The 27,715-nt window shown below is 50.8% G+C and overlaps 1 protein-coding gene across 2 annotated transcripts; it reads left to right on the top strand.

The window, feature by feature from the left end:
- The first annotated feature begins 1 nt into the window (after position 1).
- Positions 2-26,762, top strand: PTPA (protein phosphatase 2 phosphatase activator). 2 transcript variants are annotated; one of them, XM_058853862.1, is made up of 10 exons: positions 2-152; positions 2,218-2,318; positions 3,482-3,568; positions 8,547-8,672; positions 9,406-9,523; positions 10,979-11,078; positions 11,939-12,063; positions 12,550-12,650; positions 17,105-17,212; positions 22,151-26,762. In XM_058853862.1, exons 1-10 carry the CDS (start codon positions 128-130, stop codon positions 22,223-22,225), a joined length of 966 nt encoding a protein of 321 aa, XP_058709845.1. In that variant the 5' UTR covers positions 2-127; the 3' UTR covers positions 22,226-26,762. The 2 variants fall into 2 exon arrangements, with proteins under 2 accessions (XP_058709845.1, XP_058709846.1); XM_058853863.1 differs by having other exon boundaries at positions 56-96.
- The last annotated feature ends 953 nt before the right edge of the window (positions 26,763-27,715 follow it).

The following is a 27,715-nucleotide window of genomic DNA, read 5'->3' as shown; positions in this document are numbered from 1 at the left end:
GCTCCGCCGTGTGACGGCCCCAGGAACGAGAGGAGCGGGCGGCGTGCCCTGCTCAAAGATGGCCGCCGGTGGCTTCGGCGTGCGCGGAGGTGGGAGGTGAGGGGCGGCCGGGCCGGGCTGTGGGAAGATGGCAGAGAGCGAGCGGCCGGCAGGTGAGGGGCGGCCTGGGGGCTGTGGGAACTACTGGGCTGTGGGCTGTGCTCGGGGCCTCTTAGGGGTGTGCTTGGGGCCGGGGAGCGCCGGTACAGGGCCACACGCTCCCTGGGTGCTTGGCCGAGGGCTCCGGGCCCGGGCTGCGGGGGGCGGTGGCAGCAGCGCCCGGCCCGGGGAGGGGAATGGTGGGGGAGGATTTGCTGAGGGTGTGAAGGACCTGGGGCCCCCGAGTCTTGCACCACCCAAGGGCGAGGTGGGTGGTCGGGACTGAGCCTCTGGATCGGAGATCCCTGTGGATGCCCAGCCCGGTGTTGTGGCTGGTTCTCGTGCTGAGCTGGGTGGCCTTTGCCTCCCCCTCCTCACACCGTAACACAAGCCTGAAAGTGCATCCTCTGTCCAGGCTGCTTCTCGTCATAAAGCTGACCCGACACACTCCTGTCTCCATCCCACCATTAGGCTTGGACTCCTTGTATTCATCCCAGAATACTGTAACCCCTGCAGCCCTCACTGTTTCCTTCCTTGGGTATTCCTGGTCTCCTCACCAAGAGAAGCTGCACAAAGTGTGGGTCAGAAGCAGTGATGGCTGAGAAACAAATGCAGAGAGATGAAAGGAGTTCTGTTAATGGCAAACACCCAGATCAGGACACTGCGCTGGGATTTACATGTCACCTGTACTGATGGACACATCAGTGTTTGCCTTTTCACATCATTGCTTGGGACTTTTTCATTATTTCCATGTTATAAACTCTTAAAAGCAGAGCTCCATGGTATGGTTCCAGTCACTGTGAGTTGTGTGCTGAATATTCAGAAGAGAGACACACTTGTCTTTAATTTAAATTCATCACATGTTGTTCCTCTCATCCTCGTACCTGGAAGTTTTGCTGTAACTTCTGCAGCAGTGAACTGAACATTGCAACATTGGGGCAGGAGATGAGGCTGAATTTGTTCTGTGCATGGGAACGTGAAAGGCAGAGAAGTCAAATGACTGTCAAAGGTTGTATGACAAATCTATAGCAGACTCTTTGTCGTTCCTGGGACTTTGGATTTCTTTTAATCTGATCTGCCTGCTAGAGAGCACTGTGGAAAAGGCTGCTGATGCTTCTGGGTGGTGTTTTCTATGTAAATGCAGCTGATGATATTTTAAGGAGTTGGAGTTTGGTGGTATTTGTTAGAGAGACAGTGCCTGAACTGGCTGGGTTGTGGACAGCAGTTGCTGGAGTGTGTCAGGGCAGCTGGTGCTGCATAAGTGCCTGCAGATGTTCTGGGATTAAAAAGGTGAACTGAGTGACTCTGACAGAATTCTTAAATCTGCTTTAGTGCCCAGGTTCCTTGACAATGCTCTCTGCTGTGCCTCTTGCTATTAAAAGTTGCATTTACAGGGGCATAATACAAATTACTTTAAACCTCCTAGAACTTTTCTGGTTCTGCAGGTTGAGCCCTCGGGATGCTGGGGAAAAGAGCCCCTCTAATTCATTAGCAACTCATATTTGCATTACATAGTGTGTCCTAGGCTCTAAGAGAGCTTTGAAATTAAACAATCTTCACAGCTTCCACCTGGAAGAAGCTCTGTCCCATCATCCCCCAAGTCCTGGTGCTACCTGGACCAGAGCTGTGGCTCTGGGCTGCATTTATTGCACTGGTCCAGCTTGTCCATGGAGGAATTATCCTTTCTAGAGGAATGAAGGTCAGGCTTAAAAACTTAAAAACAAGGCAGAGTTAGTTTGTAGGAAAGATCAGTGCTTCAGCATGACCTAAGGCTTGGCTGCACTAGACAGAAATAATTAAACTGCCTGGATGTTGCCTTTGTTATCTCCTGCACTAGTCTCTCTGTCCAAATGGGAAATGCATTTTTAACGATGAAAACAGACATAATGCTTCTTTCTGAAGGCTTGCAGTGTCCTTAGGAGGACGTTGGTGAGGAGGACTTGGTGAGATTACAGCCCAGCTGGGATGGATTTGTGTGCTTTGTATCTCCTGAGAAATAAAGCTCATTTCTAAGAAAGAAAAATAGTGGATTTCTCCTTCTCCAGTGCCTCTGTTTTACCTCTTTTTTGCATCTCCCAGGTGCCTCTGAGGAGGTGGCTCCTCCTGTCCAGCAATGCTTCATGGTCCCCAAAAAGGAGATAAATGTGGTTTCCGACATGGCCAAGTGGAAGCGATCTCAGGTATGGCTCTGGGGACAGGGAAGACTGGGCAATGCTGCTGATCTTTTGGTGGCAGCCAGGTCTAGACTGGGAACAGCCAGGCAATAAAGGAGGTTTGGGCAGAGAATGGGAAATGAGTTTGTGTTTTAAAGCAGAAGAGTTGATGCTTGTTTGTAGGAAAATTACTTGGCAGTAATGATTACTGCTCCCTCACAACAAGCTTGATGAGAAGCTGGTGACTGTTTCATCCTACCAGGCTTGTCCTTTATAACCAAACTGGATTTACTCAGCCCTGTTTGAGCTCACCTTAAACATGGTTCTGCTGCCTGGCCCTGGTAGCTCCAGCCTGGGTTGGTTCCTTCACATTGTGCTGTTCTGGGAAGGACTCTAGAGCTGAGCCCTTCAATTTCCTGGATAATTTTTGTTGACAGCTTGTGTGGAGCTGGTGGAACAAACAGGTTCTCCCCTCTCTGCCTTTGGGGGATTGGGGTGTTGGCCCAGACTTGTCCCAGCTCTTAGGAGCAAATTCTTGCTTGATGACTGACCTGAGATGTCTTTAGAGAAGCTGAGGTTACAGCCAGGTGTCAAGCAAACCTCTGGGTGCAGCTTCCAATTTAAGTCTCCTGGGTTTACAGACTTGTTCCTGGTCAGGATTTTGATGCAGGGAGGGAGAAGTGGCAGTGTGCTGCTGTGGAGCTGCACTGGAGATGTTGCTTCCAAAGCAGCAAATTTAAAGAGAGGAGGAGTGAGGAGCCTGGGCTGTCTCCCACTTCCCTGTTGTGAGCATTGGGGAAGAGTCCAAGGGGGAAAGGGAAGGTAACCACAGGTCTGGGAGGAGCAGTGCAGAACAGGATGCCTGGGCACAGCTGAGACTGCAGAACTAGGAGTTTGAGTTTGACCTGCTAGGAGCTGAGGGAATGATTTTGGGGTCAGTGTGAGCATTTTTAGGATTCTCCTTTTTGTAATTTTCGCAGCGATGCAATCACCACCTGCTTTCTGCTGCCAGGGCTGCCAAAAAGAGCAGTAATTTCACAGCAAGCCCTGCACCCCCGGGTATCTCCAAGGAAGCAATACTGTGTGTTGGGAAAGATTCCCTTGGGGTGCAGGATGCTCCTGTGCTGTGTTTTGTGCTCAGACAGACCCTGAGCTCTCTCTAAAGCTCTGCCCTCTCGGTGTGTTCACAGGCATATGCAGACTACATGGGCTTCATTCTCACTCTGAATGAAGGTGTCAGGGGCAAGAAGCTGACCTGTGACTACAAAGTTTCTGAGGTAAGAGGAGTGTTTGTATCCCCTTGTTACTCCTTTCCAGCCTTTTCTAATTTTTTTTTTTTTTTTTCTCTACAGTGAGTATTTCCTGGGGGAGGAATGAATTGGTAGTTTATGTGGGAGCCAAGGGAGAATGAGTGTGGTTGGGCTGTTGTTGGGGATGCAGATGTCAGGGTGCCATCCTCCCCTCAAGGTGGAGAGACTCTGGATGTGCTTGGTGGATGTGAAATTGAGTAAGTGGGCAGAAGCTGGTGGGGAACCAGTGATACTTTGAAGATGTGATATTCCCTCTGGTTGCAGACAAAAGGCTGGGATGTCTGTACCATTCCTGTTTCCCAAGAGATTTTTCTGTACGGAAATCTGAGGGCAAACCACTTCTCTCCCTGTCCCTTCTTGTTGCTCAGACTGTGTTAATTGCACCCAATCTCCTCAGCTCAGGCTGTAGCTAAGTTGTGCAAGCTCTGGTTTGATGGCTGTGACCTCAAGGCATGTCACTGGCTGCACCTGCCTTGCCCAGGGTCACGCTAAAAGTCCTGGGGCCTGCAGAGTCCACAGGGATGCTGGCTTGAGTTGGGAGATTTCAGCTGGGCTGGGAGGTTTAACCTGTGGGGCAGGATCTCCCAAGGTGTTAAGCAGAAAACACCTGGTTTTCCCCTTGCATGCAAGTGGCTATCACTTGTCCCTCCCTGCTGCCATAGCCAATTTTAATGGCTGTTCACCTTCTGAGGGCACAGTGGAGCCAGAGGGAAAGGACAGGCACCCTCAGTGGTGTCAGTGCTACCCTGAGGGCTCTCTGGGTGCTGCCAATCCACAGAGCTTGATGGCTGGCCACCAGCTTTGCTTCCTTGTTGCATACTGAATCCCCCTCCCTTGGTCTGTGCTACAATGGATTCTTGGATCCATTTTTACTGATCATGGCTGTGCAAGAAAGCTGAGAGTGATGTATAAAGATCTAGGCAAAATGCGCAGCAGACTGGGCCCTGTGTTTATAGCTTCATTCTGGTGTGGGAAGGCAGCTGATGATGGTGTTTAATCCAGTCTTCATGTTTGAAGTACTGTGTTGAGTCCAGCCTTCCCTTCTAGGAGCCAGTGTGTGAATGAGAAACTCCCCTGTAGTTCATGGAGGGGGTCGGGGATAATGAGTTTCTCCCTAACAGGCTTTGTGCCCCCCTTTTGTTCCTTCAGTTCAGTAGAAACTGCTGTCAAATGCTGCTCTTGCTTTCTGCTGTTTGCATTTCACCTTTGAGTTTTGTCTCTGTCATGATCTCAATTGTTCCCAACCATTCACAGAGCACTTCTAGGGAAACAAAGCATTAAAAATGAACAAAACAAAGAGGGGAGGGGAAAAAACCCAACCCTCTTCGACAAGCCCTTTGAGCTGTCAGGAAAAGCTGTACCAGGGCTGTGTCTGCAGAAGAGCCCTCTTGGAGTGAATGTTTTCCATCAGTGGTCCAAGTCCAAGTAACAAACAAGAGACACAATCCCAACTTCTTGGGAAGTGGCAGGGAACAAATCTCATTCTCCACACCGAGAAGTGCAGAAGCCTGTGACTTGAGGCACAGGTGGAGCATCCCCAGGGTTGTCTTGTTGATGAGGTTGCTTGTTCACACAGGCTCCTTTGTAGATCAAACTGCTTATCTGTGCTTTTAAAGGCTCAGCCCCTCGTGGCCTCTTCTTGCATCTCTGCTTGGCTTTCTTCTCTTTTGCTGTACCGGCTACCAATGTGCTTTTGTGCCATCCCATCTTCCTCCCTGATCAAATGCCAGGGACACTTTCCTTTGGCAAATGACCTCCTGAAATCCTTTTTGCTGAATACATATCCTCTCTGTGACTTACTGGTATTGCTTTGCCATGAAGTAAAAAATGGAAGTATGGTCTGCTGTGCTTTGAAAGAGGCAGCTTAGTGGTTTCCAGAGAGTGTGTGTTGATACCAACCTTTCTGCTGGGGCAGGAGCTGGATCCTGTGGGGGCTGAGCTCCCTTGGAGACTTGCTGAGCTTGCTCTGCTCCTGACACATTGTGTGGAGCTGTCCAGGGTTTGCTGCAGGCATCTGACAGGCACTGATAGCAGACTCTGGCACAGACACTGTGTCTGGCACAAGGTTGTGTGAGTGATAGGCTGTGACCTGCCTTCCCCTCTTGGAGGGAGTGTTTTCCACATGGGGATCCATCAGCAACTTGCTGGGGCTGCAGCCTGGAGCAGTGACTTGGATCAGAGGAGCAGTGCAGTGAGGAGGACAAGGTTAATTTTTGCCATGCAAGGAGCAGACCTTCCCTTCAAACAGCCCAATGCACTGGGGGAAACTGGTTGGTCTTGTGGCTTGCTCCGCTTCCAGGAAAGAAGTGGGAGAAGCAGCAAATGCTCTGATTTTAGCAGCTCCCCATTCTGACAGAGCCTGAGGAGCCCAGAGGGGGAGAGTTGGTCACCACGGGCAGCTTTGGCTGCTGTGATGCCTCCTCAGCACCTCTGTCTGCCTGGCCCCTGCTCCTGAGAGCTGCTGACAGGTCTGTGCTCTGTAGGAAGCCCTGTGGTTTGCCTTTGGGACCGGTGGCAGACTCAGGGTCAAGGAGATGCAAAATCAGCACAACGAGAAGAGCAAGGAGAGCAGGGGGGAGGCTGCCCTTGCTTTGATCACTGGAAAGGTAAAGCAAAAATAGAGCTTAAAAACCCAGCCAGGCAAAACAGGCTGCACTGGTGCTGATGGCTGTGTTCCCATAAGCTCCTTTCTCCCCCACAGGGGTCAGCCCTGGATGTACAGGCTTCCTCTGCTGGACAATGGGAAGCTGCTTCTTTTAGTTACCCCTTTTGAAAGGGCCTTGAGCCCAAAATGAGCTGCAGCTCTTTAATTATTTATTGATGTGGCTGAGCCGGCAGCTGGGTCCTGCTCTCCCGTGTTCAGTGGGGCTGGGCTTTTAATCCCTTTAAAGCCAGTGAGTGGGGAAGGGGAGGTTGGACTCTCTGCTCCCCAGGGAAGGAGCTGGTCCATGCCAGCCATTTATCCAGGCAGCACCGAGTGCTCGTGGAGAGGGTTTGAAATACGGTGGCTGCTCATAATGAGCTGCTGGTGCCGGCGGATAAATCACCAGCATGATTTAATTATTTAATGCAACCCAGTGTTGGGGATGCTGTTGCTTAATTGGAGGGGAATGCAATAGCCAGGAAAGAGTAGGGCTGAGTCCAAACGTGGCCCAGTGCAATGGGAATGTGTTTGATTCCTACAGTGTTTTGGGAGCAGGGAGCTGAAGCAGAGGGGGCTGTGCTGCTTCGGTCCACACGTATCTGGGGCACTGGCCTATAGTGCCTCCAGGGCCACCCGGAGCTTTAGGCTGTCTTGTCCCGTTTTTTGTGTACTCCATGTGCTCAGGTCTTGTCCCAGTCACTTGTCTGGCTCAGTGGCCAAATGTTGAGGTTCTGGGGTGGGAGGATCTCTCTCCTGCTTATTCCCACTGGCTGATCCCACCATGTCCTTGGGGTGGCACCTCAGGAGTCACTGTGGGAGGCTGGGTCTGCCATGAGACCCTTCCTTCAAGGAAGGAAGAAGTGCAGCTGGTTCAGTGTTCAGTGGCAGCACAGCTTTGCCATGCCTGGCTCTGCCCACCCCCTCAGAGTGGCACTTCAAGGGCTGGAAACTTGCTGGGCTGTGCTGTTTCCTTGTCCTCCCGACAGCAGCGTGAAGAATTGAACCACAACCCAGGAGACCAGCCAGCTTCACACGGTCGATGCCTCCAGCAAAGTCAAACCAGCCGCCGCTTCTGCTGTCCTCTTTGTCCCCTTGAAGGAGGAATCCCCTCTCGAGACAGAGGAGCGTATATTGCCTGGGGCCTGGCCAGCTGCTGTGGCGGCTGATGGCTCTCCAGCTGCTTGGAGTCAGGCAGGGAGAATCCCAGAGCCTCTGTCAGGCTTGACCAGTTGTCAGCAGAGCCTCCTGAAACCGTCTGGAGCTGCTAAAAGTGCTGCCTGTGGTGTTGCCTCTTTGTATGGGGGAGTGTAGCTGTTCTCCAGCTATTTGGGCCAGGCAGGGAGATGGTGGGCAGTGGCCAGCTCTGGTCTGATAGCACAGATGGAGACATTGTGCTATGTCACCTGCTGCACCTCTTTTCCTTCATGGCCACTATTGTCCATCCTACATGGATCCCTCACTTCCAGCACTGGGTGTGAGAAGCATGGCTGTGATCTTGCTGTTGTTGCTGTCTTCCCATCAGCTTTGTGTTTGAATTGAGACATTTCGCTTGGTGCTGAGAGCTTCTCATTCCTGGTGAGAGCACTGGTGGGCTATCCAGGCTGCCTCTTCCCTTGGGTAGGTTGTATTTTGCCACATGCAGTGAGTGTCCCTGGGCTTTAGCTGCCTGGTGGTCTGGCTGGTAGGAGTTTGAAGCAACAGGAATCATGCTGAGAAGGTTGACTTGCTGTACAAATGTGTTGTGGTTTAACAGCATCAACTGCTAATCCTGGCTCCTAAGAGACACTTCAGGACAATTATTAGAGCCTTGAGAAGGGCCTTTAAATCACATCATCAGCCATTGGTGAGGATGCATACCTCTGTATACATGCTATTCTTTATCCAATGGGGAATGCAGAACCCTTAAGATGTTGAGCCTGAGTTATGTGTTGGAGATCCCTGAATTGTGTAGCACTTCCCTGCCTCTCAGTCCTGTGAGGACTGTTCTACAGGCTGGGGGCTTGCTGTAGCTGTTCTAGAGATTTTGGAGCACAGTGCTGTTACAGCTCATGAAAGGCTGTGTGGGCGACTGGGGAGTCTGCCTCAGGCTGGGCTTTGTACTGGGCTACTCTCCTGCAGGGAAGAATGGTTTTTCTGTCCCCTCTGCATTTTGAGGAGGATTGGCACAGCCCATTTCCACGTGCCTCTCTTGGGAAGAATGATGTGGGCTTTAATAACTCCCATCAAGGGGAGAGATGTCAGAGACTGAGGGACTGTTCTGTTTTATGTCACTGTGACCCCTCACCCTCTTGCTCTCTATAGCCCATTGAAAAGCTGGTGGCTCTGCTGAACACCCTCGACAGATGGATCGATGAAACCCCGCCAGTGGATCAACCTTCTCGCTTTGGGAACAAAGCCTTCAGGACCTGGTACGCCAAACTAGACCAGGTGAGCATGTCTGTGCTGTGTAGTGTTACCTGCAGCTCCCACAGAAGGGCAGTGTGCCCAGCAGGGGTGGGAGAATGGCTCTGTCACTGTGTGGCAGCCAAGCAGCTCACAGAAAATTGCTCAGATAAGCCTTGAAGGATCTGCCTCTTGATATGCATCACTTACCCCTGACTTGCTGCTATCTTTTCCTCTTGTGAGCCATGTAAATGCTCTTGGCTGGGTCTCCAGGTTCTGGATGAGTCACAAGGGCTATCCAAGCCCAAGGAATTCCTTTGCTTTGTAACTGCCCACTGTGTCACAAAATGAGAGAAAGTTTGGGGAAAACCACTCAAATTTCTTCATCTCAGAGCACTTAGCCTGCACCAAGCTCTGGAGGTGGCACAGCCCCAGTCCCAGCAGCAGTGGCTTTGCAGCTGCTCTGCTGCTCTAGTGATGCTTTTGTCCTGGAGATGGCTCAGTGGGTAACTAGTTCAATGTACTTGGGTGATGAGGCTTTTCTGTCCTACAGGATGTGTGTGGCCTGAATAGGTCTCAGGACAAGCTCTCCCTGACTTGTTCTATCTCTGGAGATGACTTCTCCAACAGCAGAATTTTCTCCTCCCTCATGCTGCCTCCAGGCATTGCAGAGCACCGTTGCAGCCCTCACACTGTGACAGCATCTGAGCACAGGATGCCTTGTCTGGGAACTGTGACAGATCTGTGCTCACCCGGGGGGGTCTTTCATATCTTTCAGGAGGCAGAAAAGTTGGTGTCAGCAGTGATTCCCAAGCATTTGGCTGATGCTGCCCCAGAAGTGGCTGTGTACCTGAAGGAATCCGTGGGGAATTCCACCCGCATTGACTATGGCACAGGTACCTGGGCTTACACACTGGCCAAGGCTGGCTTTGTTGGAAGGGACCCTTCGGAGTTGGGTGCTGTATTTATTTAAATATATCATTACCATTATTTTTAGAGCCAGCTTGAAATGAACTTTTAGGGTCCCTTCACCCCTCTGCCCTGTGTGGGCTGTGACTGAGAGCTGGGGCTGGGAGCTGTGCTAGAGCTGTGACACTGTTTTACATCTCATCCAAGGAAATGGGAACTAAGCTGTTCTGGGATGAGCTATAGGACCTGCTTCACTGCATGCAGCAGTCCTACAGTAGGCAGTTTAAAGGGATAAAACATACTGGCTTGAATTGGAACTAGGGTGAGAACCATGTTCGTGTTCAGTGGAGGTGTCCCTAGAAGGACACCATTATAGTCTGGTGGTCTCTAGAAGGGAATCACTGCTTTCAGAGGGTCTGGGAAATCTGAAGGTAGAAGCACCTGAGGAGATACTGAATTGCAGGTGAAGTAGCTACACACGCTTCAATGAGAACTAAATACAGAATTGTCTGCATGCTCTGCTCCTCTCTGAAGGATAGCTGTATCCTCACCAAAAAGCAGGAGAGCAGGATGCTGTGAGTGCAAGGAAACATGACTTCGGACATGGGCAGGGAGAGGAAGAGGAGGCCGTGGGTAAAGGCTGAAGGATTGGAGGCTGTGCAGTGCTGGCTGCGGCTCACTGGCACCAGGGGGAGATGTTGTCCTTGGAAAGGCTGGATGGGGTTTGGTCAGCTCAGAGAAGGAAATTCAACCTCTCCTCCCATCCCGTGTGTCCCAAGCCAGGGGCCCATGTCCCAGCTCACAGTGTCCAGACTATGGGTGCATTTTGTTCCTACATAGGGAACTGCACCTGACCATAGTGTGGAGCTGCTGATCTTGTATTCTCCCTTCTTCTGTGATCCCACCAAGAGGCATTTCTGGGTTTGCTGGTTGTTTCTTTTCCTTGCTGTTAGCTGGAGGGCCAAGCTGCAGAGGCTTAGCCTGAGATCCCAGTACCTTCTGGGACAGACTGTTCCTGGCAGTGTCATGGGACCTGCATCCTTCCAACACAGAGATATTTTTGTAGCAGGAGGAAATCTGTTTGCTTGCAGATGTGAGGTTGTCTTGCATCCCCCAAACCGATGACTCTGCAGTGCTCCACTTCCCTTGCTGTGCCAAGCTCCTGGGAAAGTCCCTGCCTTGTTTCCAGCATGCCCAGTTAGAGCTGTTTTTACTTAAGAACTTATTTTCTCTAAGTTAATGATCACCTTATGAATGTCTAGAAGGTATAATTTGGGTGGGTGCTGCAGGGGGATGAAATATTGTCAGCTCATGGCATTAACAGTGACAACAGGGTTGAGAGGGGACTGTGATTTCTGAAGAGCTGTTGTGGTGCCCACAGAAAGGTTGTCCTGAGGGCCAGAGACACCTGTGTCATGTCTTTTCATGTCTTTTAACTCCAGGGCACGAAGCTGCATTTGCAGCCTTTCTCTGCTGCCTCTGCAAAATCGGTGTGCTCAGAGTGGATGACCAGATGGCCATTGTCTTCAAAGTGTTTAACAGGTGAGGTAATGGGAGGAGAAGGGCTGGAAGTAGATGGGCTGTTGGGGGGAAGGGTAGAATGGGAAAGCTGAAGACAATTTTAGACAAAATTAGGAGCAGATGTACTTTTTAATGGACTGTACACTGACCCATTATAACTATCTCAAAAAGAGGTGATGGCCCCTTGTTTTCAGAGGCTGAGTGTCCTTCTGGAAAGTTACTTTAGTGGAGCACAAGTTAGTGAACACTGTGAGCGAGGCTCTGTGCTTTGTGATAGACAGAAATATCTGATCAGAGGATCTAACATCTCTTCAGGCATCAAAAATAAAAAATCTATGCAACTGGCAGGCCTTCACTGCTCCTCTAGATGTGTTTCCAGCCCAGGAGGTAGACTTGATAGTGATGAAACTGGTGGAATGGGTGTTTGGAGTCCAGAGATCTAATCCCAGCTGTATCACTGTTTGGTGCCAAGGAAACAATTTCCTTTAATAGTACTCCCAGCTTTAATTTTCCACCTGAAAAGTGGAAGTAGTGATTGCTGTAAGGTAGAAAACTGCTCTTTTGGACGTTGGTGAAGGGTTACAAAATGTCAATGTTTTCAAATAACAGTGGGGATGAGGAAAGATCTGCATGATCATAAGACATTGCAGATAAAAGAAACCCCTGCCACTGGATTTCTCTGTGCATTTGGTGTTAGGTACCATCAGGCTGCTTTCTATGGCAAAGGAGCTGAATATATATTCTGTGAACTGTGCTGTATGTGGGGGTCCTGCTTACAAGTGTTAAATTATGTCCTTTCCCTTACTGGTTGTTCTTGTCCTTACAAAGTGAAAGACTGGAGAAGGCTTTGCCTTAACCCTTCCTGTTTTCTTTGGTCTCAGGTACCTGGAAGTGATGCGAAAACTGCAGAAAACCTACAGGATGGAACCTGCTGGCAGCCAGGGCGTGTGGGGCTTGGATGACTTCCAATTCCTGCCTTTCATATGGGGCAGTTCCCAGCTGATAGGTACTAATAAAAATCTTCTTGTGTCCTGAGTTGCCCTCTGCCCCATTTGTCTAGGTTGTAAAGATGATGGGACTTGGGGCTGTCTTTTAAATTCAAATATGTCAGATTTGTGTATAATACAACAGGAGAGTTTGGGGCTTGGATTTTTTTTTTTTACCTCACCTTTTCAAATAAAGCTGGTTGGGGGATGGAAGGCTTCCTTGTATAGTACTTCTGTCTTTATTGCAATGACTGCAATGAAACTTTTTAAAAGGAGAGTCTTGGTTTTGGTGCTGAAAAAATGCAGTTTCTGCTCTGGAGTTTTGTCCCTGCAGAGGCACTGGAGTGGGAGATGAGATAGAATGGAGCAACTCTGTGCTGCCTTTAAAAGAGCTCTGCTGGGAGGGTTGTACTTCTGGGTGAGGGGCAGCACACCACCTGGTTGAACTTGGTCCCAGGAGGGGATTGCCATTCAGGTTACTTCCTGTTGTCTATTACTCTTTTTAGACCATCCAAGTCTGGAGCCTCGGCACTTTGTTGATGAGAAGGTGGTAAATGAAAACCATAAGGACTTCATGTTCCTGGAGTGCATCCTCTTCATTACAGAGGTGAGGAATGGGAGGTTTGTCCCACTGGGACATTCTCTTGACACTAGATACTTGGCTCTGGCAGTGGTTTTTACTTCCTCCTTTGCCTGTTTGTTTGCTCTTGTGGAAGAGTGCAGATGAACCATTGTTGCACGGCTGAGGTGTTCTCCTTGAATGAGCTGAGACAGGAATGTTGAGAAGAAAGTGTAATTAAGCTGGATGGGATGTGGATCGTAGTTGAAGGGACCTGTAACAAGTGCAAACAAATAACTTTGGATCATCACTTGGATCAGTCAGTGGGAACTTGGATGGAGAAGACTGGTTCCTGTAGATACACTAGGAAGATGAAGTAGGAGCTGCAAAATGACTGGGCTTGCCAAGATAACCTCCTTTCCCTGCAGCCCTTGGGTGCTGCCTGGCAGCCCTGGGCCTCCCCTTGCTTAGGGCAGGCACCCAAACCTCTGTGCTGCTCTGTCTCCTCCCAGATTCTACCAAAAGAGTTGCCCATTAAATGCATCTTACTTGCAACTGACCTCAGCAGAGGTGGTGCTGAGATTCCCCCAGCTGGCAGTGCTCTCAGGACTGTTTCTGCTCAGGCACTGCAGGACCCTTTGGAGAGGGGCGGGTGATCCTCAGCTTGTTGGCAGCTCTGGGCTGTTTCTCAGTGAGGGAGCTCATGGCTTGCTGCCTGCACCAGCAGTGGAGGATTTGGCCATGTTTCTCCAGTTCCCTCACTGCACAGTCTGGACAGGGAGAGCAAGAACTACCCGCTCTGTTGTGGTGAGGGATTTCTTGTCTCTGGCAAGAGGAAGTTGATGGGATTAATTTTGAAGGACAGAGTGCAGTTCTTCCCCTTTGTTCTGTTCACTTTCCCCCTTCCTTGCCTCTCTAATTTAGTGATTAGATGAGAAGGGAGGTTACAGACTATGAACTTAGCCTTTCATGTAGGAAATCTTCATAGGAGCCTTTGGCCCAAACCCCAGGAGGTGCTGTGTCAAGTCCTGCTAAATCTGGTAGGGTTTGTTGGTACTCAGCACCTCACAAGGTTTAACCCTTAATGCCAAGATAAATCATACCATGGGTAATAAAGAGGTGCTAGTGGAAAAGATCAAGATGAGGACAGGAAATCAGGAGCCAAGATTTATTTTAGTTTAGGCCTCTGTAATATCCAGACAGTGCACTGACCTGTTGAAAAAAATACATCTCTTGAAATGTGTGTAGAAGATTCTGCAGTGCCTGGTTGACAGGTGAAGTTTAAAATACCCACCACCATCCTACTGCTTCAGGGCACTCTGCTTCTTCCTGCAAGAAAGTCAGCTTTTTAGCAGGCTTTTCAAATAAGTGATTTGAGTTCCTTTTCCACACATTCATTGTGAATCATGGAATTCGGTGTTTCTTGCGAGTTCCCCAGTGCCACCTGGTGGCAAGGAGCTCTCTTGGCCCTCCTGCCACGAGCTGAAAGGGACGGCAGCAATGTGCATTACCAAATCCATGGTATATTCAGTGCATCTCCATGCGAGTACTGCTTCATTTTTATAAAGATTTTCCTTTTAGAACTTGGGTTTTTTTCCCCCCTCCCAAGCACCCAGGAAGGCTGCGACTGCCACTAGGGGGGGTGAGGCAGCCTTAGTGCCCCCCAAATGCTTTCTCTCCAAAATCAACAACAAAAACAGCAGGAAAAAAAGATAGAAGGGATTAAGAACTTGAATAAATTAATTATATTATTTTCTTCTGAGCTTGTCATCTGGAAACAGCTTTCCTTTAAAAGTGTTAAACATGTAACAAACACCACAACAGTTCCCATAGTGGGTCTGGTACATCTTGCCGACATGAGAGCAGGTTTTGTTTCAGCCTGCAACTGAGGAAGGTTGTTTTCTGTCAACTGAGAGAATATTCTCTTGAGCAGATACTGTTCTCAGCCCCCAGGTGATGTTTCAGGAATATGAATGTATGCTGTTGTGGTGTTTGCCAGGTGGTGTATTGCTCAGGCTTTTAAAGCAGCAGCAAGATGATGTCCAGGCTGAACCCACCACGGCATCCTCCTTAGAGGAGCGCCCAGGCACGGCACTGAATCTTGCATGAGCTGACCTGATGTTGGGAAATCTGCAGGGTGGGTTTGGACCTAGACAGGGTGAGGTTTGCAGAGCTGGCTGGGACTCAAGCTGTTCTCCTGCTGCTGCCTTTGCCTGCCAAAGGGGTGTGTGTGTTACCTGAAGGTATGAGGATGAGGAGGGTTTGGGAGCATCCCTGTGGCGCCTACTGCCCAGGGGCTGTGGAGGACAGTGATGCAGGGCTGCCTGTGTATATGCAGAAGAGGGAAGCTGGGTACACCCCAGCTGTTGTGGGGGATCAGTGCACTTGCCCAGATGCTGCTCTGAGAGCTCAGGGCAGGCAGCAGGAATTTCAGCTTCAATCTGGCTTCTAAATTTGGGAAGGGAGGGCTCGGGTTTCTGCTGGAAGGGAAGGAGCTGACAGGAAAGCACGGCCTCAGCCGTCCCCCTCCCCCCTGCACTGACAGAGGAACCATTTACAAAAGGCCGATTCTCTTGGGAACCGAGAGGCAGGAACGCCACGTCTGTGAGTAATTTCCTGCTCAATATGGCTGCTCTGACTCACTCCGTTCCCCTGGGGTCACTGCGGGACTGCAGCGCGCTCACCGCCTCTCGCTCTCCCCCCCAGCTCTCCCTCTTCGCCCTTTGTGGCTGGAAGGAGATTATTTTTTTTTTGTTCCCCTTCTCATCCCTCTTATTTTTCCCACCCCAGCCAAGCCACCCCTCGCTGGGCGTCCTGGGTGAGGAGGGCCACAGTGGTGGCCGTGCCAGGTGTGAGCGTGGGGCTGGCCAGCTGTGCCTTCCTCCTTCCCGCTCTCTGGCTTGGGAAGGGGAGAAGAGCACGGTGGTGGTGGCTGATGCCAGCTGTGCCCCTGTGAAGGGCGGTGACGCTGGGGGAAGGTTTGGCGTCAAATCTCAGGCAGCCAAACCTCCGTGTGGGGAGGGGAGGTTCTGATGGGGCTGCCTGGCACAGAGCTCCCTGGCAGTCGCTGCTTTGGGTGCCCACCAGTGCCAAATCCTGGTGGTGGGTACTGCGCCGGCGCTGCCGGGGAGTGCCGTGCTTTGTGTGTGTGCACGTTTCATCTCATACCCACGAGGGAAGCGTGTGGTGGAGGGGACAGGGAGCGGCTCATCTGTCATCCCCCAGCTCGCGGGAACCTCCGAGGGGAAGTGGAGATGCATGCACGCTCTCCCGGCACCAAGCAGAGCTGCAGCCCTGCTTCCCCTGCTGCTCCAGCCCCAAGGCCAGTGGGTTTGAAGCACATCACCCTCCAAGCAGTGGGGTTTTTGGGTCCTCCCTCCCTCTCCCTCTCTTTCATTCTTTCTCTGCTGCAGGCTGGTGTCACACAGGCACTGCAGAAAGGCAGCAGCATTTTCCCAAAAATTGATTGGCCTTGCTTGCTTTTTTAGTGAGCGGAGAGATTGTTTTGGAGGCACTTTTCCCACCCTCTCTCCAGGCCTGTGCGTGCATGGAGGGAAGGGGTTAGTTGTTCGAGCCCCAGGTCGGGAATGAGAGTCCAAGAGATTCCTCTCTCCCCACGCTCTTCTTTAGCGTGAGCTTCGGCCTTGTGGTTTCTGATGTCATGGGAACTTCGCTCAGTCAGAGTGGCTGTGTTGTATTTCTTTTTCTCCCTGAGGGTCTGTTTTTGTTCATGGAAGAGAAGGAGAGACAACTACCCAGGGAATCTACATGCAACTGCCCCTGATTGCAGCTTCCCTCCTGCCTTCCCTCCTCCAAACCTCTCTCCCTGGGAGGAGAAACAGTGGAGTAGAAAAAAACAGAAAAAAAAAATTTAAAGCATCTGCTGCAAGCCAGCAGCTCGCAGCTCTGGAGCTAGTTTGGAGAGCATGTTCCCTCTGCTCCTGCTTCCCTTGGAGCCCTCCTCAGCTAGAGGCAGGTGTGGAGTGGGCTGTGGACGCAGAGCTGCTGCCAACCTGCACTGCCCTCTGTATTCAGGGAAGGCAGCGACTGTTGTCGCTGCTGCTTGTTGTTGATCTGAATGGGGAATGAGTCATTTTCTTGGAAAGCCCAGCAGTGCTGCACTGGGAGGTTTCTGGGTAGAATAGGAACAGCGTTGAGCCAAGCTCTACTGAGGGGAAGAATGGGACTTATGTGGGGCTTTTTTAATACAGTCATTAAAAGGGAGGTGTGCAGAGGGAGGTCTGATTAGGAAAGCGTGGCAGGAAAAGGCTTAATTTTATCAGAGAAGGAGCGGAGCTGGATTGCCACGGCTTCATGTGATGTGGCCACAGCGGGAGGGAGCACAGAGGGAGGGAGGGAAGACGCAGTGAGGTGGCTGGTGCGTGGGTCACTGGGCTTGGTGGGAATGTTTGCTTGGAGAGAGTGTGAGCATGAGTCACTGCTGGTGCACGAGCTTCCTGGCTGGCCTGGCTCCCTCAGCCCTGTGCTTGGGTCTCTTTCAGATGAAGACAGGCCCCTTTGCCGAGCACTCCAACCAGCTCTGGAACATCAGTGCCGTGGCCTCCTGGTCCAAGGTCAACCAGGGCCTCATCCGCATGTACAAGGCAGAGGTGAGTGCTGTGTGCAGGGGAGGCTGCTCTGCCACACATCTGCTCTCTTCCACAGCACCCTGGGTCAGCTCTTGTGCGGCTCCATGTGTGGGGACCCCCATCACAGCCATTTGTTACTCCTTGCTGACTGTGGCTTGGGAGCCCTTGGCCATTCAGGTGATACTTTCTTGAAGGAAATTCCTGCCTCATGTTTGCCCCAAAACCAATTACAAAGTGGTCTTTCCTTGCAAACATGACTTTAGCCATGTCTTGTCTTACCACAGTGCAAGTGCAGATTCTCCAAACCAGGGCCAATGTCTTGACCTGCTTGTTCTTCTGGTTCACCACTACTTTACCAGCTAGAGGAGACTTATTTTAAATTACCATCCCACGTTTCAAGAGCCCCAGAGAAAGCTGAATACTTCCTACTGATTTGCCCTTTCTACAAGCCCCATCCATGTCATGTGCCAGCCCAGTGAGACCACAGCCACCTCTCTGGTTTGGCCACCCTCCGCCCACCAGCTCTGCTGGCATTACCCCAGGCTTTCCTGGTGAACCCTGACCTGGAGAACTGGGCAGTTTTGGCTCTCCCTTATCTTCCTTCCTGCTCAAGCTAACCCTGGGCTTGAGGAAGCAGGACAGGAACCGCCACATCTGGGTCTCCGGAGGGAATGGGAACGGTGTTGGCTCTGTGGGAAGCACTGGCTGCACTAAAGCACTGGAGGAACAGGGATGGTGCCACTCCCTGCTGGCACCGGGGAGCAGGGACCGGTGGTGCCTGAAAGAGTTAATCCCACTCCCTGCAGTGCTGCTGGTGTCAGCCATGCTCCTGATGGGAGCTGGGACAAGCTCCTGTTGCCAGGAAGCTCTGCTCAGGCCCAGCGCACAAAGGGGTTAACTGTGCCGAACGGCCGCTCCCTCCCCCAGCCCTTCCTCTGCACTGCACATCCTGTGTTTAGGTTCCAGGCCACATACCTCTCTAATCTGTGAGGTGTCACTCCCAGGCCCGCTGGCTCCTTCCGCCCCCAGCTCAGTTTTCCTCACAGCCTCCAAAGAGAAGTGGGGCTGGGGGCCGACCCCCTCGCCTGGCTGCTCCTGGGAGGGGTGCCCCGGGCTGCTCCTTGGAGAGGGGGCTGTCCCTGGGCTGCAGCTCAGTCACAGGGGCTGGAGACACTGCCTGCTGGAAAACCCTGAGCTGGAGGCTCAGCTGTGAGAGCTGAGGGGTCTGAAGGGAAGACCACAGCACTGTGAGTGCCTTTTAAGTGAAACTTGAGTTTCCTAAAACCTAGAGCTTCAGTGTGGTCTGCTGCTGCCTCAACAGCCCTGCCATGGTCCTTCCTTTCCTTTGGATCAGTTCCTTCATAAGCTGGGTGTTCCCCAGGATATTCAGGTGCTCCTGCCTGGTACCCCACATGCCCTGTGCCGTGCTTACGTGGCTGGAGGAGCTTGGCAGTGATGAGCCCACAGTGCAGTGCACACATTCACTGATATCTTAGGGCCACCATGTGCTGGCAGATCTACTTGTCCCCTGGCTGGAGAGAGCACAGCTCGGGGATTCTCTAGAGACTGGGAGATTCTTTGGCTCTTCTATGTGCACCCAAGACATGGTCTTTCTGAAGGCCTTAGTCTGTTTTGAATAGTGGTGACTTTGTGTGAAAATGCTGGATCCAGTACTGGTAGGTTTCTAGAAATATCTGAGATGTAGCTGTGTCAAGGGGAGAATGCAAAAACTGCTAGGAAGGGTAACGATCGATACTAATTTAAACTAAAGTGTAAAAAACATTGAGTCAACCAAAGAGCTTTAAATTTAGCGTTTTTTCTCAAATAATATTTGGAGGTCTTAAAGGACTAATCCTAAAACATGATCCTTGTGCAATGTTGTCCTCTCTTGCCACGGCATGGAAGCTGTGTTCACCTGGATAGGCAGAGGAGAGGGGGCACTCCTGCTCAAGGAGTCCTCAGGGTTCTTTACAATACATTTATTATCTCTTTAGATATAATCTGTTCTGGGGAGTTTTCTACCCTGATGGCTTGTTCAGCCAGTTCCTGCCTGGCTTGGGAGATGACAGGGGTGTGGATGTGGACATGGCAGCATGGCCGGGCAGAGCTTTCAATTATGATGTGCCTGGCCCTGCAGGTTATGCCAACATTTGCAGCTAGAGGATCTCTTAGACTGATCTTCTGGGAGTGACACAAGGTTAGGAGTCACTTAACCCTCATCCTTTGCAAACTGAATCTGTCTGGGTGTCTCAGGCCAAGCACAAAGTCACTGCTGGAGATCTTGTCTGTTTTCTGCTGGCTCCCAGTGTATTTCTGCTCTCTGTGTAGCCTTCACTAGTGCAGTCTTTCTGCAATTAGCCACTGCCAGCATTAGCAGAAGAGAAGTCAGCAACACCCCTCAAGTGCTGGCATGGGTCTTCATCCAGCTCAAGGCAGGCAGCTTCTGTGGCTGAGCTTGGGGCATGTGATGGCAAAGAGAACAAAGGTTTGGAGTTGTGGTGTTGCTTTGTCTAACTGGCAAAGTGAGAGCAAGATTTCAGGTTTTGTTTTCCCCTCCCTTCTCCTTGCCCCTTTGATCACCCATTGCAATTAGATCAGGTGAAATCAGACACTCAGCTGGAGGCTCCAGCTCTGTAACACACCTGGGGTGGCTGAGGAGCGCTGGGTGTCGGACAGTGCTGACCAGGACTGAGTGGAGATAGCAGCAGAGGACAGGGTCACTTGCTGGAAACAGATCAGGAGAAACCCCACTTGGTGAGAGTGGGGAAGCCCCCAGACCTAGTTCATCTAAAAAGCACTCCAAAGGCTTTATCTCTTCTCTGTCTCTTCTATGGGATAACTCCTGTGTGTCCAGGAGCTGTGGTCTGGATCCAGGCACTCCAGGGTGGATGAGCAGTAGACTGAAGACAGCATGTCTTCAACTCTGTGTGTTTATGAAATCCCAAATGTGTCTATTTATAATATAATGGGTGAAAACATGTTCGCTTGAAAGTCCATGGGCTTTTCTTATTCTTTCCATCAAAGGCAAATGAAGAAGTTGACAGAATAGAGTGTGGTTAAAGCAGCAGCCTTGATGTTTTTCCCCTGAGCCTGCTTTTGAGTCTCCTGACCTTTCCTTCTCTGCATTCAGTCAGGAAATAGTTTCCATTGAAACTAATCTAGTCCCAGTTCCATCTTTAAAGGCTGGACTTGGTATATGAATCTACTCCCCAGTTGAGTCCCAAGCCCACCTTCAGTGTGATCAAGATGGTGGCAAGAAGAAATAAGTCTGAAATTGAGCTAGTGTTGGGGACAGTTTTATCCACTGCTGATGCAAGGAAGTCCCTGTTGCTCAGTACATATGATAATCCAGTAAACTTGTGCTAGTCCTTTTGGATAGAGGAGAAGTTTCTCTGCTTGTGTCTTCATGAGCTGGTGATGTGTTTCATGGATTGGATACTCCTTCTTCCCACTGGTGGTAAAGTCTCTTCATCTGGAGCCCAAACTAATCTGGTCTTCTATGGGACTCCTTGGAGCTAATTGGGCTGACATTTCTAGCTGTCAGCATCTCCAGTGTTCATTTCTCTCTGCTCTCCCCTCATGTTTGTGTTACCCAGCCCTGCTTCCTCTGAGAGTTTGTCTAAGTGGTTGTGTGCAGAGATGGCAGCAGCTCTGAGCATTAGGAAGCTTTGGAGGTGACATGCCCTGATGCTCACAGGACTTACTTCTCCTTGGTGTCTTGCCATGGAGATTTGTGGTTTTCTGCCTGGCTGTTATTCCCCAGGAGTGGATACAGCCATGCTGTATTTTCACCACCTCCAAATTTGTTTGGCTTCGGTGTGCTTGTGCTTGGAACCAGTTGCCTGATGTCTGGCTCCAAAGGGATTACTGTAGGCCTGGGCTTCTGAGCACAAATCCTCCTGCTTGCCCATGACGACAGCACGAGGGCAGGGTGCCTGTGCCCAAGTCCTGCCTTGGGGTGAGAGCTGTCTGCAGCACACAGCTGTGTCCCCTGCTGCAGTGAGTCCAGTTTGGCCCCATGGAGAGCACAGGACTCCTTCCCACGGAGAGTTGTAACCACATCATGGCTGGTGAACGCACACTGCTGAGCTCTGTGTGATGGAGTTGAGCCTGCTCTGTGCCCTCCATGAGGTTTGAGCAGTCTGAGTCTGCAGTAACTCAAAAAGCAGAGCTCTGAGTGGCTCTGCCAGGCAAGTGCTGGCAAACTCTGATGTGGTTATTGACCACGGTCCATGATCTTCCTGCTGTTGGGCTGGTGAGTGGAAGGGGCTGTGCCCTTGCAGCCCCACTCACCCTATGCAGAGCCTGGGTGTAGCTGCAGGAAGTAGCTCAGAGTTGATCTGCTTTGTAGTGAATCTATGTGATTGACCTGTGATCCATTACTCTTCAATGGGAGGTGGGAATTTCAGGGATGAAGAGTTGTCGGAAATAGGATCATATCTTAAACTATGGCTGCAAAATCACTGGTGCTTGTCCATCAAAGACCTGAGAGTCTGGAATGCAGTTTGGGCAGTGCCTTGCAGCTGCAGAATGGTGCCTCAAACCCAGAGTGTGGGCACTGGCCTGGAGCAGGGAGAGTCTCTCTGCCTCAGGGGATTCTGCAGTTCCCAGTGTTTGTAGGGTGAAGCTTTTCAAAGACATCAGCTCGAGCAAGGAGAGTGGTGAGGGAGAAAGCTGCTGACATAGACATGCTGCTTCTGTTCATGCTCCAGGCCTCCCCATACAGAATTTCAGTAAGAAAAAGACTGGCTGAAAGGAAGGAGATGGGGTTATGAAGTGCCTGAGAAGCCTGATTGGAATGGAGGAGGGGGAGACATGAGACTGATCCTTTGCCTTTGTCTGAGCTGAGTGGGCCTGAACTCACTGGCTCCTGACCCTGCGGGCAGGATGTGGCTCAGGCTGTGTGTGTAAGGTGGAAATGTCTCCTGAATTCACCTCTCTTTATCTCCCCTCCTGCAGTGCCTGGAGAAGTTTCCTGTGATCCAGCACTTTAAGTTCGGCAGCCTGCTCCCCATCCAGCCTGTGACATCTTAAGGAGACCGCAGGAGGAGCCGAGGCAGTGGAGGCACAGCACGGCGCTCTTCCTCCTCCCCTCACCCCTCCTCACCACCCAGCCCATCCATTCCTGCACATCCTCATCGGCAACCACAGATCCGAAGCACTCGCCGGCCTGGCACGGGAGATGGGACCTGGAGCAGCTCCTCCTGCACGTCCTCACCCTGGGGACGTCTCGCCAGCGGCCGAGCTGGGGCCGTGCTGCTCCGCTGTGCCGCATCCGCGTGACTGCCGGGAATGGGGGTGGGTTTGAGCAGGGGCTGCCTGCAGCGAAGGCCCTCTGCTTCGCTTCCCAAGAGAAAGGGGTGTGGAGGGGAGGAAGGCACGTGTGTATGTGTTGGGCAGTGGTAACTGCAATTTCCCTTTTGAATTTCATTGGAGTTTCCTGTTGCTGTTTGCTTTGGGAAACCACTGCGCGGGGTGAGGTGTGAGCTTGCGCGTGTCTATATCAGCCAGCCCTGCCTGCACCGGAGGTCTGAAACGGGAAAAGGGAGTTGTAGGGGGTGTCTGTGGGTTGTGGAAGCACAGGGTACTGTCTCTCCCTTTTTCTGGGTAAAGAAAGTGCTCTCCCTCCACCTCTTCTGCAAGGTTTCCTGGGTCTTCCTTTCCCACTAGCACCTCTTCTCTCGGGTGAAGCTGGGAACCTTCTGGGCTGTGGGGGTCTGAGCTGCTCTGGAGTTGGAGACAAGGTCCCTGGAGGGACCCAGCTCTGTGGGAACAGCTATGCAAAGACGGCTCAGGCTCCTTCTTAAAACCCTGACACATTCACACAGATCCATAACTGGGTCCAACCTGCCCTCTGCACTCCCCGTGCTTTGCTGTCCTGGGGCTGTGCTGGCCTCAGTGGCACAAGGTGACCGTGGTTGCTCCTGCTTGGTCATAAATTGTAGTGACACCCCCATAGCAAAGGGATTTCCCCACGAAGCAGCACAATCCCCAGCTCTTCGAGGGGGACATCCCTGGAGCACAGGCAGCATGAGGGGGCAGCATGCAGCTTCTCATGCATTTATATACTCGCGCTGGAAGCAAAAAGCATAAAGAGCCCAGGACAGCAGGTTATACCTGGAGAAAGTTATTCCCCTTTGTCCTTCCCTGCTGTTGCTGTGCTGGACCTCAGGCAGGGGGACCACACTTGCAGTGCCACCAGCAGCAGTGTGTTGAAGGCAGGTGGTGTGGATCACACCAGCAGCATCACTGGAGGGCAGAAAGGGCTGGTGCTGTTTTTGAGATGAGCTGCCTGTCCGCAGGTCATGACCAAGGTGGTGCACAGCTTTGCAGCTGCAGTGGGGATGTTTCTTCTTGGGGTTCCCAGTCTGGGTGTGACAGGGACAGAGGTCTGGACTGGTGTTTGCTGGGGATCAGGAGCAGCAGGAATACTTCCTCTGGCATTCCTGCAGACCATGAAGGGGCTGCCCCCAACCAGGCTGCTCAGCTTTTGCTGCTGCACTGCTTTACTGCTGGGGTGAGAGGAGGGAACCTGGTTGTGGTTTTTTTTCTCTTTTTTTAAAATATTTTTTTCATTATTTTTAACATACCTATTCACTCTGTCTTGTAAAGGTTCTTGCAGGCACTCAGGGGAAGGAGAGTAAGAAAAGAGTGTGAGTTAAGAGGTGCTGAAATGTTCACAGAGCTGAAGCAGAGCTTTCTGGCACTGTTGCTGTCCTGTCTGCTCCTGGCTTGGCCCTGTGCAAGGGGTGGGGGACAAGGAGCTTTTGACCTGCCTGAAACAACTCTATAAATTTGTATTTTAAATGAAAATGGAAGACTGGGGTTAAGTCTTGTTTTACTTCTAAATGGGATGTGTTTTGGCTTTCCAAATGGATCCACTCCTGGAATGTTGCTGGAGATCTATGTGCTTGCTGGGACTTGATGAGTCCACCTTCAGTGGAGCAGCCTGTGCCTGGAGCAGACACGCGGTGTCTCCACCTGTGTCCCCTCACGTTGCTGTGTCTTTTGGCAGGTGTCCCCATACTTGAAATGACTGTGCAGCATCTGGCCAGCAATGGCTGAGCAAAAGCCTCTGGTTTTCTTTATCTGCCCAAGGGTTGGGAAAACATCTCTCCATGTTGTCTTGTGGAAATGAGGCTTCCATGCAAAAGGATAGGTGGAAATTTTGATATTGATAAATGGGAGGGACTCCAGGAATGTGGAATACAGCACTATAAAAGGGTGGAGAGGTACTTCCTTCCCCTGCAGCTGCAGCATTGCTCCCTGGGACAGTGTCCCTGGGCTCAGGACCTGCGGAGGCGGTGGGAGGAGGCTCACGCACAGCTCTGTGTTTGTTGCTTGCCCGAGTCTGCACATCTGTCCTGCTGGGGATTTTGGGATGTCAAGCAGCTAATTCTCGTTTGAGTCTTATCAGCCCGCTTGGGATGTGCCCCTATCACGTGGCAGCCACTTGCTTTGCCTCCCTCCTGCTCCCAGTGACGTCCCCCGCGGGCTCAGCTCCTCTGCCCACGCGCGTGGCAGCACCCAGGGCTGCTCTGTGTCCAAAGCAGCACTTCCCACCTCCCACCGTGTTGTAGGTTTAATTAAAGTTTCTGTGTTTTGCACTGGTGACTGTGTTGGTCTCTCTCAGACTGGGTTTGCTCCTGCTTTGGGAGCAGAGCCAGCAAAGCCAATGGCTGGAGCCTTCGGTGCAGGGAGGAGGTCTTGTGGACGCACTTGCCATGTCGGTGGTTGACCTCGTGCTTGCACTAAAATTGATTCATTATTTAATTGCATGATTAAGTACATCCAGCCTGTCCTTGTGTCCTTCCAAGGTGTCTTTCTGTTGTATTGTATGGTTTATTTATTAACTTTTTTGCTGTGTCCAGCCCCCATCCCATCTGGCATTTGGCAGGTAGGTGATGTGCAAAGCCTGATCCCAGACCAGCAAATACCTCTTGAAGATCAGAGACTCTCATAACCAAAGGATGTTTGAGCCTTGTTTCTGAGGCAGGGTGAGAACTGGAACCTTTTACTTCAGATGTTTTTCCTGTCCTGCTGTAGGAGCTGACTCAGGACTTCCAGCATCAGTGTAGTTCAGCAGCTTTGTTGGACTTATAATAGACCTGGATTAAATTAAACCTGGACCTTCTCACGAGTGGTTGGAGGTAGCATAGCTGTGCTAAGCAAATGCTCCTTTCCTTGTCTCTGGGTTACATCTTCTCCATCAACACAGGCCAACTGTGTGAGTGCACGTTGCTAAAAGCGGCAGCAGTGTGGAGGGGTGGATGGTGAGCAGAAATGTCATCTTGGATCACAAATGTTTTCTTTGAAGGCACTTGAATTTGTCTTGAACGTGTCCCTCGCAGTGACGCGCAGTGAAGGGGAAGCAGACGTAGCGTGGGTTTCTGGCTATCTTCCTCCTCAGCCCACTGACCAAGCCATTTTTTTAAATTCAGTTTTCAGAGCTGAATCTTTGGGGTTGCCATACATAGGGCAGTTTGTGTTGCTGTTTAACAGCTGTTGCCTTTGCACAGGGTGTGTTTCATGAATCGCCGTCAGCCTTGCCCTGTCTCTTCCTTCACAGCCCTCCTTTATAAATGATCGCTTGTGGCAGCCAGTGATGAAGTCAGAGTTGAGTGAAGCAGCCTCATGTGAAGATAGAAGTAACAGAATAAAAAAATAGAACTACTTGATGTCATTGTTGCTGTATTTACTTGTCCCTGGTGTGTGGCTCAGTTCCACCATGCAGTGCTGGGATCCTGCAAGTGGATAAACAAAGCAGCCCCCACAGCAGGACCTGCAGAGTCTGAGTGGGCACCTGCCAAGATGAAGATGCACTTTGTACCCCAAGGACCTGGAGCTGAACCACACAAGAGCCCTGGAATCTGCACTGTGTCCCTGCAACTGCAGTGGCTCCCTGGGAGAGGGAAGGAGGCAGAAATGGGTTGGAGGAGGTGAAACTGGTTGTTAATGATAACTGTTAAAGTAACCTGAACTCTCCCACTGCCAGCGTGCTGGTGGAAACCTTGTACAGTTGAGAAGCTCACAAGAATCTTCTCGCTGCTTCAATAAGGACTCTCCTGGCTCAGATGCAGAATTTAACAGGGCTTTTGGAGGTCATTTCATGCTCTAATAGCCAAGAGGAGATATCTTCATCCTTTGACTTTGCTTCCCCTTCGGTGGATGAGCACTCTTGCCATTGACATTGGAGAAACTCCTTGAACATCCTGGGGACACGCAGGGTCTTCTAAAATTGTGCCAAACTTGAAACAAGGATGAGCCAAATTGAAAAAGGGCTGTCTCCACATCAGATTCAGCGAGGGCTGAACCGTGACGGGTATCATCAGCTTGGAGATAGGCTTGTTCTGAGGAGCACAAGGCTGTAAGCAGGTTTTGGAGGTTAGAAAAGGCCTTTCAGGGGGTGGAGTGGTTGCTTCTGCTTGCTATAAAAAGCCTGGGCTTGGGAATGTCTACATGGGCCGGCTCTACACAGGGCATTAATGCAGTTGTCGCTAAAATTGGAACGAGTCCCTCCCCATGTTCCCAGTTGCAACTGTAACACAGATAATAAATAACATCGAAATCCCACATTAGAGTTTGGGCTCCTTAATGCTCTCTACGGTCACACCCATGGAAACAAAAAATCCCCAGGAGGGGGGTCCTTTAGGAGTGGTGCTGCGGGGCCCTGACCCAGCGGGCGCTGAGGTGTGGGGTTAAGTCCTCCTGATCAAATTTTCCTCCCTTTTAGACAGTAGATTAAGGTTTTGCTGACCCTATAAATAGAGGGAGAGAAAGCAGAGGATCAGTTCTTTATTGCTTCTTCTGTGTTTTTAAGGCACCTGGGAGAGATAAACCCAAGCAGACTGCACTGCACAAGTCAAGGTACCCAAAATTTCCATTTGGACGTGAATTCCTCCCAGGTTTATGTGTGAAAATGGGTTTTTTTTGAGATGGTGAGGTATGTGATGCTGGGCACCAGCATCATGCTCCAACAGCTGTTGGGTGGACACAGCACTTTGGGCTTCAAGGGCTGATGCTGCTAAAGGATACCTGTGTTGTACTATGACTAAAAGAGCGAAGCATGGCAATATTCCTAAAAGTTTGTGTGTTCTATGATGATACAAACTATAGGGAAATGACTGGTGTGGTTAGAAATTCCAGCTAGATTGTAAGATACTGGAGTATGTTCTTTTATCAAGCACTTGCTGATCACTGGAAGTGACTGCTCTGCAAAGGGCCTTACTTTTCCATGTTTAGAGCATATACCTTTAAAAATATTAGTTTAGGTATTACATAGCCCCTTTGAAAAAATTCTCTTGTAGGCAAGAATAAAACTTACAAAAAGGCTGTTACAGAGATCATCAACTCTCTATTAGATAGCTCGGAATATGCTCCACTAGCACCAGAGTTTAGTCTTCTCCAAATTACTGTAGAGGATTTGACTGTATCTTGCTGATCCATCCACATTTTAATTTCCTCTGCACGGATACATATTGCAGGATGCTGGAAATCCCCAAGCCCACTGGAGCTGCAAGACTG

Source organism: Poecile atricapillus, chromosome 20 (assembly GCF_030490865.1).
Source record: "Poecile atricapillus isolate bPoeAtr1 chromosome 20, bPoeAtr1.hap1, whole genome shotgun sequence".
Classification (NCBI taxonomy): Eukaryota; Metazoa; Chordata; class Aves; order Passeriformes; family Paridae; genus Poecile; species Poecile atricapillus.
The sequence above is the reverse complement of the archived record's forward strand: the minus strand, read 5'-3'. Positions and strand labels throughout refer to the sequence as shown.

Excerpts from the sequence above, each read along its gene's own strand:
- PTPA (XM_058853862.1), top strand. The coding sequence starts at position 128 with ATGGCAGAGAGCGAGCGGCCGGCAG. Across the intron at positions 2,319-3,481 it reads CCAAGTGGAAGCGATCTCAG|GCATATGCAGACTACATGGG; the intron begins GTATGGCTCTGG and ends GTGTGTTCACAG. Across the intron at positions 12,651-17,104 it reads GCATCCTCTTCATTACAGAG|ATGAAGACAGGCCCCTTTGC; the intron begins GTGAGGAATGGG and ends GGTCTCTTTCAG.